A 15,713-nucleotide genomic window follows, 5' to 3' on the forward strand; every position below is an offset into this window, starting at 1 on the left:
ATTGAAATATTTGTTTGGGGGGGGGGAGAATCGAAAGAAATTGGGAGAAATTGTCAGGAAAAGAAGAGAATTGAATTACAAAATACAAATACTTAATAATAATATAATAAAATACAAATTTCTTTGTCTTTATGTGTTTATATGCCTTTACATATGTATGTAAGTAGTGTTTAATCTATTATCTAATTGCCCCTAGACACAGTTAGAACTCATATAATATTAATTTTATACTTGTTTTTGTTTTTTCTTCTTCTTTTGGTAACTGCTTTGCCTTTTTATGCTTACATTGTCAAAAAATGTTAAAAACCACATCAAAACATATCGCTTATCGTTTTATTTTTATTTTATATAAGTTATTCTTTAGCATATTTCTTGTAAAAGTTGTTTTTGCTTTGTTCTATATCTGGTAAATCTTCCATCTTTGCTGATATGTATCTGTTGTAGTTGTATGTAGTTTTTCTTTCATTTTCATTTTCTTTTGTTTTTTGTTTTTGTTTCAAAAAATGTATTCATATATTCATATAATGTTCCCATAATTCATATTGTTTAGTTTTAGTTTTAGTTTTTTTCCATTTTTTTGTTTTATCATTTACAAACTAGTTTCATTATGCTTTATAGATATTCTCGAACGCGAAAAGTATTTTCACTTTCGTCACGTTTTTGCTGATGAAATCATTTTGAAATGTAGTTTTTAGGATCATGTCTGGAAATAGAGGCCTAAAGGCAGCTAATGTGTCCTTAGCGATTCCTTTTCTGTTTTTTTTTTCTGTTAGTTACTAGATGGGTAAAAATGCCTTTTTGGATGATTTCAAACATGCACACGCACACACACACACACACACACTTGCACACACGCAGCTAATTAGAACGCTTTTCCATTGCTTTTGTTTGCATACTTTCAGGCGTTTTTATTCTTTGCTGCTTAACGTTAAAAATTAATTTCGAAAATATTTGTATTAGGCATAGCTGCTATTCCTTTTGGTAACTTTTATTTAGTTTATTTGTAATGCTTACTTGTAATTGTAAATATTTTGTTTTGTTTTTTTTTTTGTTTTTGTTTTAAAGGCGCAATTTTATGATATGCATTAGTTAATAATATAATTCAATTTTTTGTTTTTTTTTCTTCCCGTTTTGCTTAAATCTAACTTTTCATAAGTATGTACTGTATTGTATGCGTGTGTGTGTGTGTGTGTGTGTGTGTGTGTGAACCTGTCATAAAGATAATAATGGTGATGATAATTAATGATGATGATAAGGATATTTTTGATGAGGCTTAATGAGTTCGTAGGCAAGAGGAAAGCAAGAAATGTAATTGGACGGAATATGCTTTGCAATTTGACTAAAGTCAATTGAAATTAAAAACAAATTCTTTAAATTATACAAATTAAATTGATTGAAAAAATTTGTTAATTGAAAATCCAAGACCAAAAATATAATGCCAATTATTGCTATAACATATTTTTTTCTCATATTTTGTTTTTGTTTTCTTTCAAATATGCCTTTGGTATGTCTAGTTTTTTTCTTTAAGCTTAACTAAGTATTAAATATGTTAAGTTTTTTTTGTTTGTTATTTTAACAAATTGTTGGGAAATTGTTAACGTAAATAAGTTATTTAGTAAGGACAACTTTGGTAAAAATACGTTTTCTTTTCATCTTTTTTTTTAAATGTAAAATAATTGTAATGTTTATGCTTAAAGTTTAAACAATGCTTGGGGAAAAAAACTGCAACTACTCGAAATCAAGTCAACTCAGAGAAACTAGAATTGAATAAAAAATTGAATACCATTTTCCAGTTGTTGTTGTTGTTGTTGTTGTTGTAATTAGCTACTTAAACGCCTATGTCTTGCCATTTGTTTATAGTTGTTTTTTTTAGCTTTTAACTTTAACATTGCTTTAGCATAAGTGTACTTGTAGTTCATCTCGCTTAGTCACAATTAATCGCAATTTATTTTCGTAATTGCTTTTGTAGTTTCTGTTGTTACTGCAGCTACATAAGATGATATGTTTTCTGATGTTATATACTAGAACCCATCCTAGAGAAATTGTTGTTCTGTTCTGTTCTGTTGATGTTTGCGTCATTATCTTTTTTTTTTTTTGTTGTTGTTGTCATTCTGCCTAGATCTATCTCCGCTTTTCCCCTTCTGTCGTTTCGTTGGTTTCTTTAATGTTGTTGATTTTGTTTTGTTTAGCAAGAAAAATGTGTGTGTTGATTGTTCTAGCATTTGATAATTTTCAGAAAAGATCGTTAGGAATCCTGGGGGGAAAGTCAAGAGTTTTTTTTGTTTTTGGGTAATAAGTTCTTTCTTTTCTGTCTAGTCTTTTGAGTGTGTGGGGCGAGAGCTTTGCAGAATTCAATCAAAAAAGACTGTCTCAGTATTTTTTGGGCGGAAAGTGTGTGTATAGAATGTTTGAATTGTAATCTGGAATCGTTTTCTGCAATTCGATTCGATTTAGTTTAAGATTTATATATATATATATGTATATTGTTTTTCTTTTTTCTTTTTTGTTGTTATAATGTATTACGAGTCTTTAACATCGCAACTCGAGCTTAGTGCCGTGTCGAATTCACAATTGTATTTAATTTATAAGTACGTTTTTTTTCATTATACCAAATAAATTTCGAAACCAGCTTTCAGTTAAATTTCACTTTGATGATGACGTCGACTAGTTCTCGTTGTTGTTGTTTGTTTGTTTCCGTAGTTGATCTTGATACAAATTGTTTGTTTGTTTCTTTCATATTTTTCATATTTAAATAACACTTCAAAATTGTATTCTCTAGATACAAGATACATTACTTTAATGCAAATATACATACATACAGATAGATGTATTTATAACTTTTGGTTTCTCATGGTTTTTTTCCTTTTTTGTTTTTTTTTTTTTATTATTATTATTATAATTCTAGAAAGAGAGCTATTAAAGGGCACATTCGGTTAAGCTATAATTATATTTCTTTTTGTTTCGATTTCTTTTCTTTTTTTTTTTGTTTTGTTAATTTATTTCCCATAATTATGTATGTTCAATTAAGTTATTCCCTTAACTTCTTATGATGCATTTGAAAAATAATGTCAAAAAATCGATTATAATGTCTCAATTCCATTTCTTGAAAAATAATCGAAATAGGAAAAAAACAATTCAAACAAAAACCCAAAAAATTTAATATTAAACAGAACGACGATCTCAGTTTTAAAAATCCTTCAAAAATCGTTTGCAGCATTTTCAACTATTTTGTATATATTTTTCGGATATACATATTTGTATATATATATATTTGTGTATATATATATCTATTGGGGGCATATCAAGTGTCTTTTTCGAATTGGTTCTCTCAATCTCTAATTCTGTTCTATCGTTTTTTTTTTGTTTTCGCTTTGTATATTTTACTACAAGTTTTTTTCCATCTTTTGCTGCCTTTTCTTTTCTTTTCTTTTCTTTTGGTTTTCCTACAATTTTCCATGCGGCCTGTCAAAAATTTCACTAAACTGGGTTAGGCTTGCCATATAAATTATTATATCGTATATATATAAACATATACATATACTTGTGGATTTTTTTTTTGTTTTTTTTAAATATTTTTTTTTTATACTACAACTAAAGTTTTTTTTTTTACTTTTTTTGAATTTTTTCTGTTGTTGTTGTTGTTGCCTCCTTTTGCATGCATCCGTTACATGCGGAGCTTTATTTTTTCGCTCTATGCGCGTTTCAAACTCGAAATATACGGACCGTGGACCCTGCTACAGTGATGTTGTTCATGTTGCTGTTGTTGCACCAACACTCTCAGGCAGCAATGTGTGTTGCCGCCGGCAGCACATACGAATAGATGTGATGATGATGCGGCTGCTGCTGTTGCGCCTGATGTTGCTGCTGCTGCTGTTGGTGGTGCAGATGATGTTGCTGTTGATGGTGTTGATGTTGCTGCTGCTGCTGCTGTTGTTGTTGTGGTTGGTGATAGTGCGGCAGCGATGTTGGTGGTGCATTCGCGCTGCCGGGTCAGGTCGCTGTCGGCGTCATCAAGAACTGCTGCTGCTGATGATGCTGATGATGATGATGGTGATGATGCGACTGATGGCTCTGATGGTAATGCTGATGATGCGACTGTGGCTGGTGGTGTGCCTGTTGCTGTTGTTGCTGCTGCTGTTGTTGCATCTCGCGCTCTAATTTCTTAGCGAGCAAATCATGCCTTGATTCCATACCCGCTCCTCTGTAAATAAGTTGTGGGAACATAAGTAAGTAAGTTGATTCAGAGTCGCTCTTCGTCACACTCGATTTCTGTATATTTGGATGGTGAGAGTTAGGCGGTGCATTTTAGTGATTAGTCGCTTGGTAAGTTGTTGTTGTTATTGCTAAAGTGGTTGCTTTTTAATTTAATGATATTTCCGCATGCATGATTCCCGCCCCCACCAGAAAACTTTATCCTTTGGCTGGCATTTTATGACTGACCCCCAAAACATCAAGCATCATGTTTTATGTGAAGAAAACAACATGCAAACACTCAAAAAAAAGAACAAAAAAAACTTTGCTACCACCCGAAAAATTTCACCCAATGCCAATTTATCCCTATCTCCCTATCCTTGCTTCGACCTCTCCTTCTCACTCCTTTCATGTACTAAAAGCCAAGTGCGCAATTTGCGCCCAGCGGCAGCTGCACAACTTTTTACGACTCCTCCGCAGAAGAGCCTTGGCATTCAGCTGAAGCAACACACACACACACACACACACACAAGAGGAGAAGGACCCTCAGTCTCCATCCCCGTTGATCCCTGGCAACAGCATGTAAACGATTTAAATTGATTTCGAACAAGCAATCAACTACAAACAGCAAATACACTCAAAAATTTAGTTCGAGAAATTTATTATCGCAAGTTTTATGGCCTGTGCAAGATCCCAACAATCATTCGATTTTTAAATTGATTGTCGCTGGGCGCTTTAAGTTATCATAATCAAATGTGAGCGAGTAATCTCAGCTTATGACTCATAAAATGTCTTGTCACTTCTTTTCAGAGATAGGCAAAAGAAAGAGGAATGAATTTGAATAGTTCTTTGGAATAAAAATCAAATACAATTATTTGTTCTCTACAATTTCCATTTCATATTATTTTCATTGCTTTTATTTCCCGCAAAGATGATGCAATTTCTTTCTGACTATTTCCTTTCTTGGTCACCTTTTATTTTTACGCACCAGTTACTAATCTTAAGTGCCATCTACATTTTTGTGCAATAAAATCTATCAGCAAGCGCCATAAACTTTTATATTTATTTTAGTAGCAACACTCAAAATGTTTATCACAAACAAAACTAAAAATGAAAACAGTTTTTCCCGTATTTATAACGTCTAGGGAATTTGCCAACCGTGTCGCGAATCTACATTTTACTTTTTGGGGGGCTGTGGGCGTGGCATGCGTTCTGCTTTGCATTTTTTATAAAGTATTTTTTCTGCTGTCGAGTTTTTGTTTTTTTGTTTGCTGTTTGTGATCGCGCTTGGCTTTTTCTTGCACGAAAATTGAAAAAATAAATTTATGTGGTCTTTTCGCATTTTAAATACGTGCAGCAGAAGCAGCAAAACACACACACAAAGGTATTCACACACACGTGAGTGTGGGGTAAAAAATGTGCTGCCTTCTTTTATTCGGGGGGAAGCTTGCACTTAAAACTAGCTGGAGAAAGATAAAGAGAAAGAGAGAGAGAGCTGAGGCGGCCATATTAAGTCTCCAGACAAGTGGGTGTGCCGTGTCTGTAGGTGTGTGTGAATTATGTGTGTGTGTATTGTGGGTGTACTAGTGGGTATATGAATCGTAAAGTCAAGTGCTATAAGATGGCCATAAATTGCTGTAGTTGCTGCTCTGGCTGCAATGGTTGCTGCTGCTGCAGTAAAGTTATGTGTGTGTGCTGGTGTGTGTGTGTGTGTATGCTTGGTTTATTCGGCCAACATTTGCTTGTTATAATTTGTATTTAAATGCCTGCCTGGTCTAAATTTTAGCTGTGATGCTGCGGCAGCCAATGTTGCTGCTGCTGATGCCGCTGTTGATGCGGCTGTTGTTCTTGCTGCTGCTGCTGTTGCTGCCGCTGCTGTTGTGGCTGCTGTCATGCAAAGTAAACGAGGCGAGCTAAACAATAACAATTTGCAATTTCATAAATAGTTAATGGGTTGCCGCTTTTTTCGTTGGTTGTGTGTGTGTGTGTGTGTGTGGCGTGCATACAATTTACTTATGATACATGTGCCTGGGAGGTGGAGGGAGGTGAATAAAGCTTGAAGGTTGAAGGTGAATTATGGGCTCGAACCCTTTGCATATTAAATATTTATAATGCTTAGAGAGGTATAAAAATGGTTTAGCAAATTGCTGAGCGATGTGAGTGAAAGATAGAAAGAGATGGCAACTACTTCTACTTTTTTTTGGTGTACTTTGTTTTTCTTTTCTTTTTTTTGTTTATCATATACATACGTCTCTAAAGAGATGATTTTGGTGGTGCTGATTTGGATGAAGTTGGTGGTGCTGTAGTGAATTAACAACAACGCTAGTGGTGCTGGTGGTGCAGCCAGTTGGCGCCTGTTGTAGCTGCTGTAGTTGAAATTGATGTTGCTGCTGCTGTTGAAGTTGGTGCTGCTGCTGCTGCTGCTGAAGTTGGTGCTGCTGCTGAAGTTGCTGTGGTGCATTTGGGATTGTGAGAGGTGCTGTTGCTGGGCCTGCGACCAACATATTGCTGGCACTAACATGGCTCAAATGTGGCGGCGGTGGCGGAGGCAATTCCAAGCCGCCATTCAAAATAAATAGTTGCTGATGTGCTGTCGGAGTTGCTGCTGCGACTGTTGTTGCTGGCGGCGCGGCTGCTGCAACTGCCAGTGACTTGTGGCTGTTGTTGTTGTTGTTGATCAGCGCTGTTGGCAGCGTTACCTCGTTCAGCATCTTGGTCTTGGCGTATTCAATGCGTATGGAGCCGCGATCAGAGCTAAGCAAATATTTGCCCTGCAATTGTTGCATCGCCTGAGCAGCGCTTGGGGCATCGTTGAACTCGATGAATGCCACCGGATGTTGATGCTGTGCTTGGTTGTTACTGTTGTTGTTGGTAGCAGTAGTGGTGCAGCTTGTAGTTGTTGTTGCTGTTGAAGCAGTGCCTGTTGTTGCAGTTGCGGTGAGGAAGGTTGAAGTTGGTGGTGGAGAAGTCAGAGTTGAAGACAAAGTTGGAGGCATAGAAGTTGTGATATTGTGCGTACCTTTTGTGTGCATTCGTAGGCGACAAAAGCCAGGCATACTGTGCATGTATATAACATATTTTTTTTGTTTGTTTGTTGCGATATATACGATATATAGTTGGATAATATATATATATATATAGTAGTAGTAGTAGTATGTAAGTAGTCGGTTATCGATTATCGTTAATCATGTATAATACAATTGGTGATTGGGCAACAAACGACAAACCAAAGAAAGAACGCAAAAAGTTATCGATTAGTTTTTAGTAATATATCGAGAGTAAAAATTATCGGTGCATTATTAAGTGGTGGTAAATTGTGAGTGACAACGTGGTGAGTGGTAAGTGGGTGGTGAGTGAGTGGGTGGTGGGTGAGTGGTGCCATTTTGCTCGCTCAACAACTCAAATTTTTGGTTACTTTAGTGATTAGTGTCAATGTTTGTTCTTTTGATGTTGTCGCGACAAGTTATCGTTAATCGATAACAGGCTAAATATATGTGTATAGAATATGATGCATTCATTTACCTAGAGAAAACCTCCTTGAGCTCGTGCTCGGACACAAACTGGCCCAAATTGGCCACGAACAGCGTGGAGCAGGGCGCATTGGCGGCTATCTGCGGATTTGCCGGATGTGTGGCGTTGTTGGTGGAGCCGGCGGGGCTTGCCAACGCGGGACTGGATAAAAAATGATGATGCGATGCGGCAGCAGCAGCTGCAGCGGCGGCTGCGGCAGCAACAGCTGCATTACCACCGACAGCAGCAGCGCCCTGGGGCGTTGCACCGGCAGCGGCAGCAGCAGCGGCGGCAGCAGCCGCAGCAGCAGCACCGCCACCGCCAGCCACACCGCCGGCAGCAGCAGCAGCCATGTGTGCCATTGCCGCCTGTTGGCTGGGATGTAAAGCGGTAGCAGTTGTCTGATGATGTGGCATAGTTATTTGAGTCTGCAACAAATGGTTGTTGAAGTTTGGTTGTTGTTGTCGAAGTGTTTTCGAAGTGTTGCTTGTACTCACTTGATGCATAGGCTGCTCCATTACTTTGTCTGTATTTAGTCAGAGATAGGAGCGAACGGGCACCTGCGGATGCAGTGCTGGATGCACGAGTGTTGCATGCTGCAAGGCGGCAGCGCCGGGCAGCTCAGCAGCGGCGGCAGCCGAATACGCTAACGGATGATGCCATAGCTCGGGTCCGCCCGGAAAGAACGGCCCGCCAAGATCTAAGAGAGAGAAAGGGAAAGAGTTGAAGAAAAGGAGAAAACGAAATGAAGACGAAAATTCATCAGTTATTGCTGCCATGTGTTTGATATACTTTCATATATTGTTGTTTGTATTTATTTTTGGATCTGTATTTTGTATTGTAAGTGAATAGAGTGCAACAAAAGTTGCGAAAAGTTGATTTGAAATGATAAAGCGACTGCTTCAAGTTCGTTGCCTAAGTCTTTTGTTTTGCTTGGAGTTGAAAACTAAAATTCAAAACTTTCAAGTTTCATTTTAGTTTTTTTAAATTCTGTATCTCACTGCGAGTGTGTGTGTGTGTGTGGTTGTGTGTGGCTGTGTGTACTGGTGTGTGTTTTGTGATTCAAACAGAGTGTGTTACAGTGATCGAAGGTGCGTTACATAATATATATCATTGTAGTTGTTGTTGTAGTTGTAATTTGTAGTTGTTGTTGTTGTTGAGTTCTTGCTGTAACCTATGTAAATATTTATAGCGAAAATTTAGTTTCGGGCGTACGATAATAGTAGATATATACGATATTTATATATATATTTATAATATAGAGTTGTGCACTTTGAAGCAAATTTCAACTGTTCAATTGTTGGATTGTTCTCGAGTGTGTTTACATATGTGTGTCTGTGAGTGTTTGTATGTGTGTGTGTGTGTCATAAGAGTTAGGTTGTGCGCTAGTACGCCTTCGGTACGATAGCTGAATATAGAATATTTCATTTGTATATAAGTTTTGTATTTTTTTTGTATTTTATTAAACTATCAACTACATATACATAAAACCAAAATAAAAGTAGCAGCTGCTTTTTATATCTTTTTTTTTTATTTTGTTTTTTTTTTTTTTACTTACGTCCAGTGAGTGGGTGCATCAATGCAGGATGTGAGGCTGTTGTCGCTGTATTGGGCTGTGGTTTGGGTTTGCTCACTTTCGTGTTACTCTTGGCGAATTCCAAGCGAATTGTTTGGGGCATATCGGGATCGAAGCGTACACCCTGCTGTAAATGATCAGATCAAAATACAGCGGTTTGTATTTTCTATTTTTTCTATTCTTTTTTTATGATTTTGTTTGTTTTACTTTTGCAAAATAATAAAAAGTGTATTTGGAATTTTTGAATTTGTTTTTCCATTATCATTTTTCTATTTATTATCGATTTCATTTCTTGCAACAATTCGCCAAAAATAATTTTGAATGTCGCATTTGCGTGTGTTGAGAGATAGATTGAGAGAGAGAGAGAATTGTGTTTTCTCATTTTTGTTTTTTTGCAAATTGGGAACGTAAAAACCAACTTGTTTCTGTTTATGGGCGGTGGTGCTTACAAAACGCTGAGAGTTTGAGTTTTGAGTGGCTTTTTTGAGTGGTGCCTTTGGATGCCTTTATTTTTGCTTTAATTCAGAGATGTACGAACAGGTTACGGAAAGGGGAACTAGTTCAATTTGTGTGTATGTGTGTGTGTGTGTGAGTGTTTGGGTGAGTGGTTGTGTGTGTTTTATGTGATTTTTTGTTTAATGCATAGAAATCAAAAGCAAGAGATGAACAGCAACTGCATAGGAAGAGCACCTATGAGTGAAAGAGGAGAGGGGGACAAAGGGTCATTCAAATATATTTGTTGGTGCCAGAAGGGAGAGACGGGGGAAGGATAGAGGGCGGTGCCTAGAGGGAACTTGAACATGCACCAGCAATAATTATTTTGTGGACTAGAGTTGCCAGGCTTCCATTTGTTTTTTGTTTATAAAATTCATTTCTTTTGTGCTACATTTGCCTCATTGCAGTTGCTATAGATGAGTGTAAAATGTGATGTGTGTTTGTGTGTATCTCTGGGTGTATGATAAAGACAGAAATTTAAGAGAGAGAGAGAGAGAGAATAGATATCGAAGAGCGAGATGCAATACCAAAAAGAAACAAAATCAATAGGGATAGACTTAAACATAAATGCGGTGAAGTTTCTTTCAAAATGCAAGCACGTGTTGTGAGTACATCTTGTTGTTGTTGTTGTTGTTGTAGTTGTTCTTGTTGTTGTTTTTGTGAATGTAATTGAGATACGATTGTTGTTGTTGTTTCTTGTTGAGGACCTAAACTTTTAACTTTTAACGCTCAGTGTAAGCCAGGCAGTACGATTTGTTTTTGGTTCTTATTGAGTGCTTTACAATCTATGTGTTGTATTTTTGTTTTTTGTATTTTGAAACGCCGAAAAAGTTGCCATATATTTATTTTTTGTTTGTTTTTTTTTTGGATAGGCTTTTGCTAAGAATTGTTGGTGTTTTGTTGTTCATCGATTATATATAGTTAACAATTATAGATTAGGTATATATAGATAGTTATACAAGTTGTAGAAACTGTCAATATATATGTTACCTGCAGATCCTGTTTAGCTGCCTCGGCACCGGCTCTTGTATGGAATGTCACAAAACCAACGGGCTGTTTATTTAAAATGTTCAAAATGCAATTTTTAAATATATTTTAAAAAATTTTTGATGCTGCTTTCACTTACCGATGCTGTTTTGCCATTTTTGCTAGTTACTTTTAGTAGAGATCCTTCGTAGCCCTATGAAAATGAATATTGGATTAATAATTTGACTTTATTTATATTGGGAATGATTAGCAGAATTTCTAGTAATCGTGTGATTCAAATCTATCTATAGCCACATAATTTGACTAGCGTTTCTAGACGAAGAAATTTTTCATTATTTGTTAACTTATTATCTTGAAACTGATTTATCGGAATTTTAGGAAATTAGCAGAATATCTAGACATCATATAAAATGTCTGTAGTAATGTTATAATTTTATTTACTGATAAAAGTCTGTAGCTAAATAAATTGCCTATCTTGGCTAGGCGAAAAAATTGACGAAAATATCTTGAAAATCAATTCTCTGAATTTAAAGAAAGAATTTCTAGCAATCATTAAGGAATGTTATGGGCTTATTTAGTGATTAAAATCTATAGATAGATATTTGTGTTTATTTGCTGACTTAATATCTTTAGAGCGATTTCTTTGAATTGAAAGTACTCAGCACAATTTCTATTATTCATAAAATATGTCTAATAGAATTTTATAATTTTATTTTGTGCTGAAAATCTAAACCTAGCTAATTTCGAAGATTTTCTTTAACAACTTTGAAAATGAAACCATCATTGTATCACAATTAATCACAAATAATCTATTCTCTGTTGTCTCACTAAAAACTCGTTAATATTTACGTGGATTACTCAACTCAACTTTAACTCAAGCTTAACAAGTTTTCAAAGCTTTTGCAACCCTTTTTCTGAAGTATCTTTCAAACTATCTTTGGCCCTTTATCGAGCTCATAAGTTCAATTAAAATGTCTTTAATAGTTAATAGCTACAGCTTGAGCGAGATATGCAGCTGCTGATAGCTGGTTGACTCACCTCATAGGCTCTGAATAGCAAATAGAGCTCACGTGGCTTGGCATCCATTGGCAAACCACTGACGAACAATGTGCGCACCTGCAAGTAGGAAAGAGAGAGAGATGGAAATACATTTAACAAATCTGTGTGTGTATAGATTTAACCTGGTTTTTCTTCGCTATGTCGAGAAACCAATTTCCTATGATTGCGTAATTAAGTTAAAGCTGTCACGTCCTTTGGCCGGATTCAAAACTGAAACCCCAACACACACACACACACATACCAAAAACACACCCCAAAAAACCTTCAGCCTCAATTTCAATGTGTCAAATATTTAAATTCGCTGCCGCTCTCTAAGCCCAAAAGTTCATGGCACTCACACAAACACACGTTTCTTTATATGTCTGTGTGTGTGTGTGTGAGTATGTAGTGATAATGAAACCAAATGGAATAAGCGCCATAAACGCTGAATTCATTAAGGCAACGACGTGACACGTTGCCACAGTAGATGTTTAAATGCAGAGTTGGGGAAGCATCATTGCGCAGGGATTCAAAGCACAAAGAGGTGGGGGAGTGGGAGATAGGGGAGAGGATGATGGTACTAATGAGCCTTGTCGCCGGTTTTTTTTTGTTCTTCTTTTGTGTGTTGTATTTTTAACACCTAGGCAAAAGACAGCTTGCAAAGGGACAAACTGCGCAAGCTGTGAGCTGTTTTTGGTTAGCTGATTTTGACATTTTTTGTATATATATACCTGTATAGTAATTATAATTTAGGAGTATATGCGACTAGATACGCTACTTCGCAGAGTATTAAAACTTTAACAAATGTTATTCATTAAATGAATTGTGACTAAAAGCGTTGAAAACTAGGGTTACAGCACTTTGAATATCTATCAATGACTATCCATTAAATAAAAATCTCGTTTATCATATACTGAATACTGAAAAATATATATGATAGGAACAATTTTTCAGTTTGTTATTTGTATATGTTAGACAGTAAAATAGCTTTTGTAAAAATTGAATATTAATTAAAAAGAAGTTTCGATATTAGTGTTTTCAGAAATTCATAACAAAAGAGAGAGAATAAAAAATGTGACCAGACTTCACGTTTTTTGAAATACTTATTTGTTAGTATTTGTAAGTCATTAACATATATTGTAAGTAATTTGAACAAACAACAAACAAATATTGTAAGTAATTTGAATATTAAACAAATGTATATAGATGTTTTCTATGCTCAGATATCAAGAAAAAGAGAGAGAGACTGTAACAATGTGACCAGACTTTATGTCTTAAAAAAACTTGATTGTTTCTATTGAAGGCGTTTTGTTAATCGAATTCTAAAAGGATAACAAATAAAGTTAAAGAGTTCTTTACAAATTTGTATTAAAAGGCAACCGACAACTCTTTGAGCTGCAATTAAATTAACCTTAACAGGTATATTCTAGTCAAGTTTCGCGATGTTCCTTTCCCCTACTTTTGTGTTGTCGTTTAGGGACTCATCCTGCGCAGAGTGACAGATTGTAAAAGGGAAGTCCATGTTTTGTGTGTATCTGTGTGTGTGTGTGAGAGTTAAAATTAAAACGTGTTCTATCGTGTAATCTAGCTATTGTTATCCAGCTGGGAAAGCAGCTGTGTAAAAAATAGCTAAACATGTGCCACACTCGACGCCACACATGATTACATAGAGAGCACAGTTGGGAACTCTTTTACTTTTGTAGAGAGAGAGTTGAGTTGCTCGGTTGCGACTTTAAAATTGTCCGGCCGCAGTTTACAAATTAATTAACTCACTCGAGTGCCGGGCAGGCATGATAATAAAACGAAGAAGAAGAAGTTGGAGGAACTGAAGTAAAAAGTAAAAAGAACGAAAATCCTTTGACGTAGTTTCGGCGCTTGCCAAAAAGGATCTGCAGGATACGCTCAGTTAAATAGCAATTAAAATTAATTTTTGCGCAGTCTGCGGCTGCTGCAACTTGGCTACGTCTCCGCCTTTTTTGTGGGGTCCACTAATTGGACGGGTAATGAGCTGAGCTCCTCGGCCCTTCCAAACGGACAACAACAACAGCTACACGAAGAATTGTGATGAAAATTAAAGAAAATTGAGCCAAGCAAACTAATTAGAAGCAAGAGCTCAATCCACAGAATTGTACTTGCGGTGTGGCAAATGCAATACTCGACTTCACACAGAAACTTTCGAGCTCAATTCCTGTTGCAAATGGCATTGAAATGCAATTATTTTATTTCCCCCTCTAATCGTATGTGAGTCTATATCACTGACACACACTCATACTGTATTTGTGTGTGTATGCGAATGAGATTTGTGAGTTGTACCACAATTTGATAGCATGTCTCGGTGCACAAATATGCCAAGAGCAAACAACAGACAGCAGACAGGAAATGGAACTCTGCTAGAGGTTGAACGCCCTGCACAGTGGGGCAAACAAGTTGAAAACCTTAATCTTACATATTTATTATATGTTTTATACTGTCTATTGAAATTGATGATTATTTTTTTATTAACGATATTGTACAATTCATATTTAATTTATTATTTTTGATTCATATTTTTAGTTTTCTAAAAAAAGTAGTATTTTTTATTAGTTCGTGATTGTTTTTACTTGTATTAAAAATTATTTAAAAATCAAACGAAAATTGTAGAAATAATTTAAAAAATGCTTTTGAATGGGGAAATACGCTTCATTGCTTTGACTGACGAGTTCAGAAAGATTTTTAAATTGTAGTACTATATCGATATACCAAATATAGCCATTGGTATACATATATTAGTATATTTGTAGTACATTTTTTTTAAACAAATAATTTTATTATTTTTCATAATGTTTTTTATTTCTTCTTTTCCTTGACTTTTGACTTTCAAATATTTTGATATGACAGTCAACTCATGTCATTACATTCTATTGCTTGTTTATGGTATAGTCAAATAATAGCTACGTTACCACTGTGCCTTGTGTTGGCAACCACAAAAGTCAGTTAGCCAGGCCAAATCAGCCATAGACGTGGCTAAGGGAGTTACTAACCTCTTGACTTGTTTTTGTTTGTCTTGTGTGTTTTGGCCACTGCGGAAATACATTCAACATTTTGGCAAGCTCTAGCACTACATCCTCAGCATGAGCTACAGTCTACAGCATACAGCCCCGCCCCTTCTATTTGCCACACTCTCACATACACTTGATATTGTGTGGGCGGTTTACATTCGTATAAGTGTCTCTGTGTGTGTGTGTATTTGCGGATTCTGTCCAACTTTGGTTGCCAAATTCCATTTAAATACAGCAAAATGTCATAGAGTTGCAGTTTGGCTGTTGGTTTGTTGGTTGCTTGTTGCTGTTTTTGGTTGCAACCTTGCAACTTGGCCGCCTCTTTGCTTGGCAATGATTTCGTTACTGCAACGCCCCTCTCACCCCCCCTCCCAACTGCTGTGTTTGGCTTTGCGGTTACTGAGCTGCTGCCATCAACATTGCCAAGAAGTTGCAGCAATTGCGACTGCTTCTTCTTCTCCTTCTCCCCTCTCGCAATCTATTTGCTATTAGAGTGGAATATAGTTTTGCTTGGAGTTTCCCCACTTGTTTATAATTATGGACACATGAAGTTTATGCGGTTGCTTCAATAAATTTGTGCTGTATCGAATTGCATATGCAAATATTACCCATACGCACTGTTGCTGCGATAACTTTCTCAAGCTCTAGCTCTGAACCGACTATTGTGGTCGTTGGCCTTGTGTTGTCTTTTGGGGGCCCCCCAATTGTAAATCACTCTCTAGTCAAGTGTTGACTTACAATAATTAAACGTGACACACACACACATGCTAAGAGACTGTCACTTATTTCGAAAAGTGTTTATAGAGGCGATCATAATCGCCTTTAGAGCTGTGGGCGTCGTAACCAAGGCGTCTGAGGTGAGTCTCGTCGGAATTTTG

General features: G+C 36.2%; 1 protein-coding gene across 1 annotated transcript in view; it reads right to left on the reverse strand.

The window, feature by feature from the left end:
* Nucleotides 1-4,029: 4,029 nt before the first annotated feature.
* The window catches only part of LOC132785158 (protein couch potato), an 84,974-nt gene continuing 73,290 nt past the window's right edge, over nt 4,030-15,713 (reverse strand). Inside the window, 9 exon segments of the mRNA XM_060791151.1 lie at nt 4,030-4,201; nt 6,441-7,111; nt 7,211-7,248; nt 7,714-8,129; nt 8,199-8,401; nt 9,260-9,404; nt 10,763-10,825; nt 10,899-10,952; nt 11,798-11,875. Coding sequence (XP_060647134.1) covers nt 4,175-4,201; nt 6,441-7,111; nt 7,211-7,248; nt 7,714-8,129; nt 8,199-8,401; nt 9,260-9,404; nt 10,763-10,825; nt 10,899-10,952; nt 11,798-11,875 — 1,695 coding nt within the window. The 3' untranslated portion in view covers nt 4,030-4,174.

Source organism: Drosophila nasuta, chromosome 2R (genome assembly GCF_023558535.2).
Source record: "Drosophila nasuta strain 15112-1781.00 chromosome 2R, ASM2355853v1, whole genome shotgun sequence".
NCBI classification, from domain to species: Eukaryota; Metazoa; Arthropoda; class Insecta; order Diptera; family Drosophilidae; genus Drosophila; species Drosophila nasuta.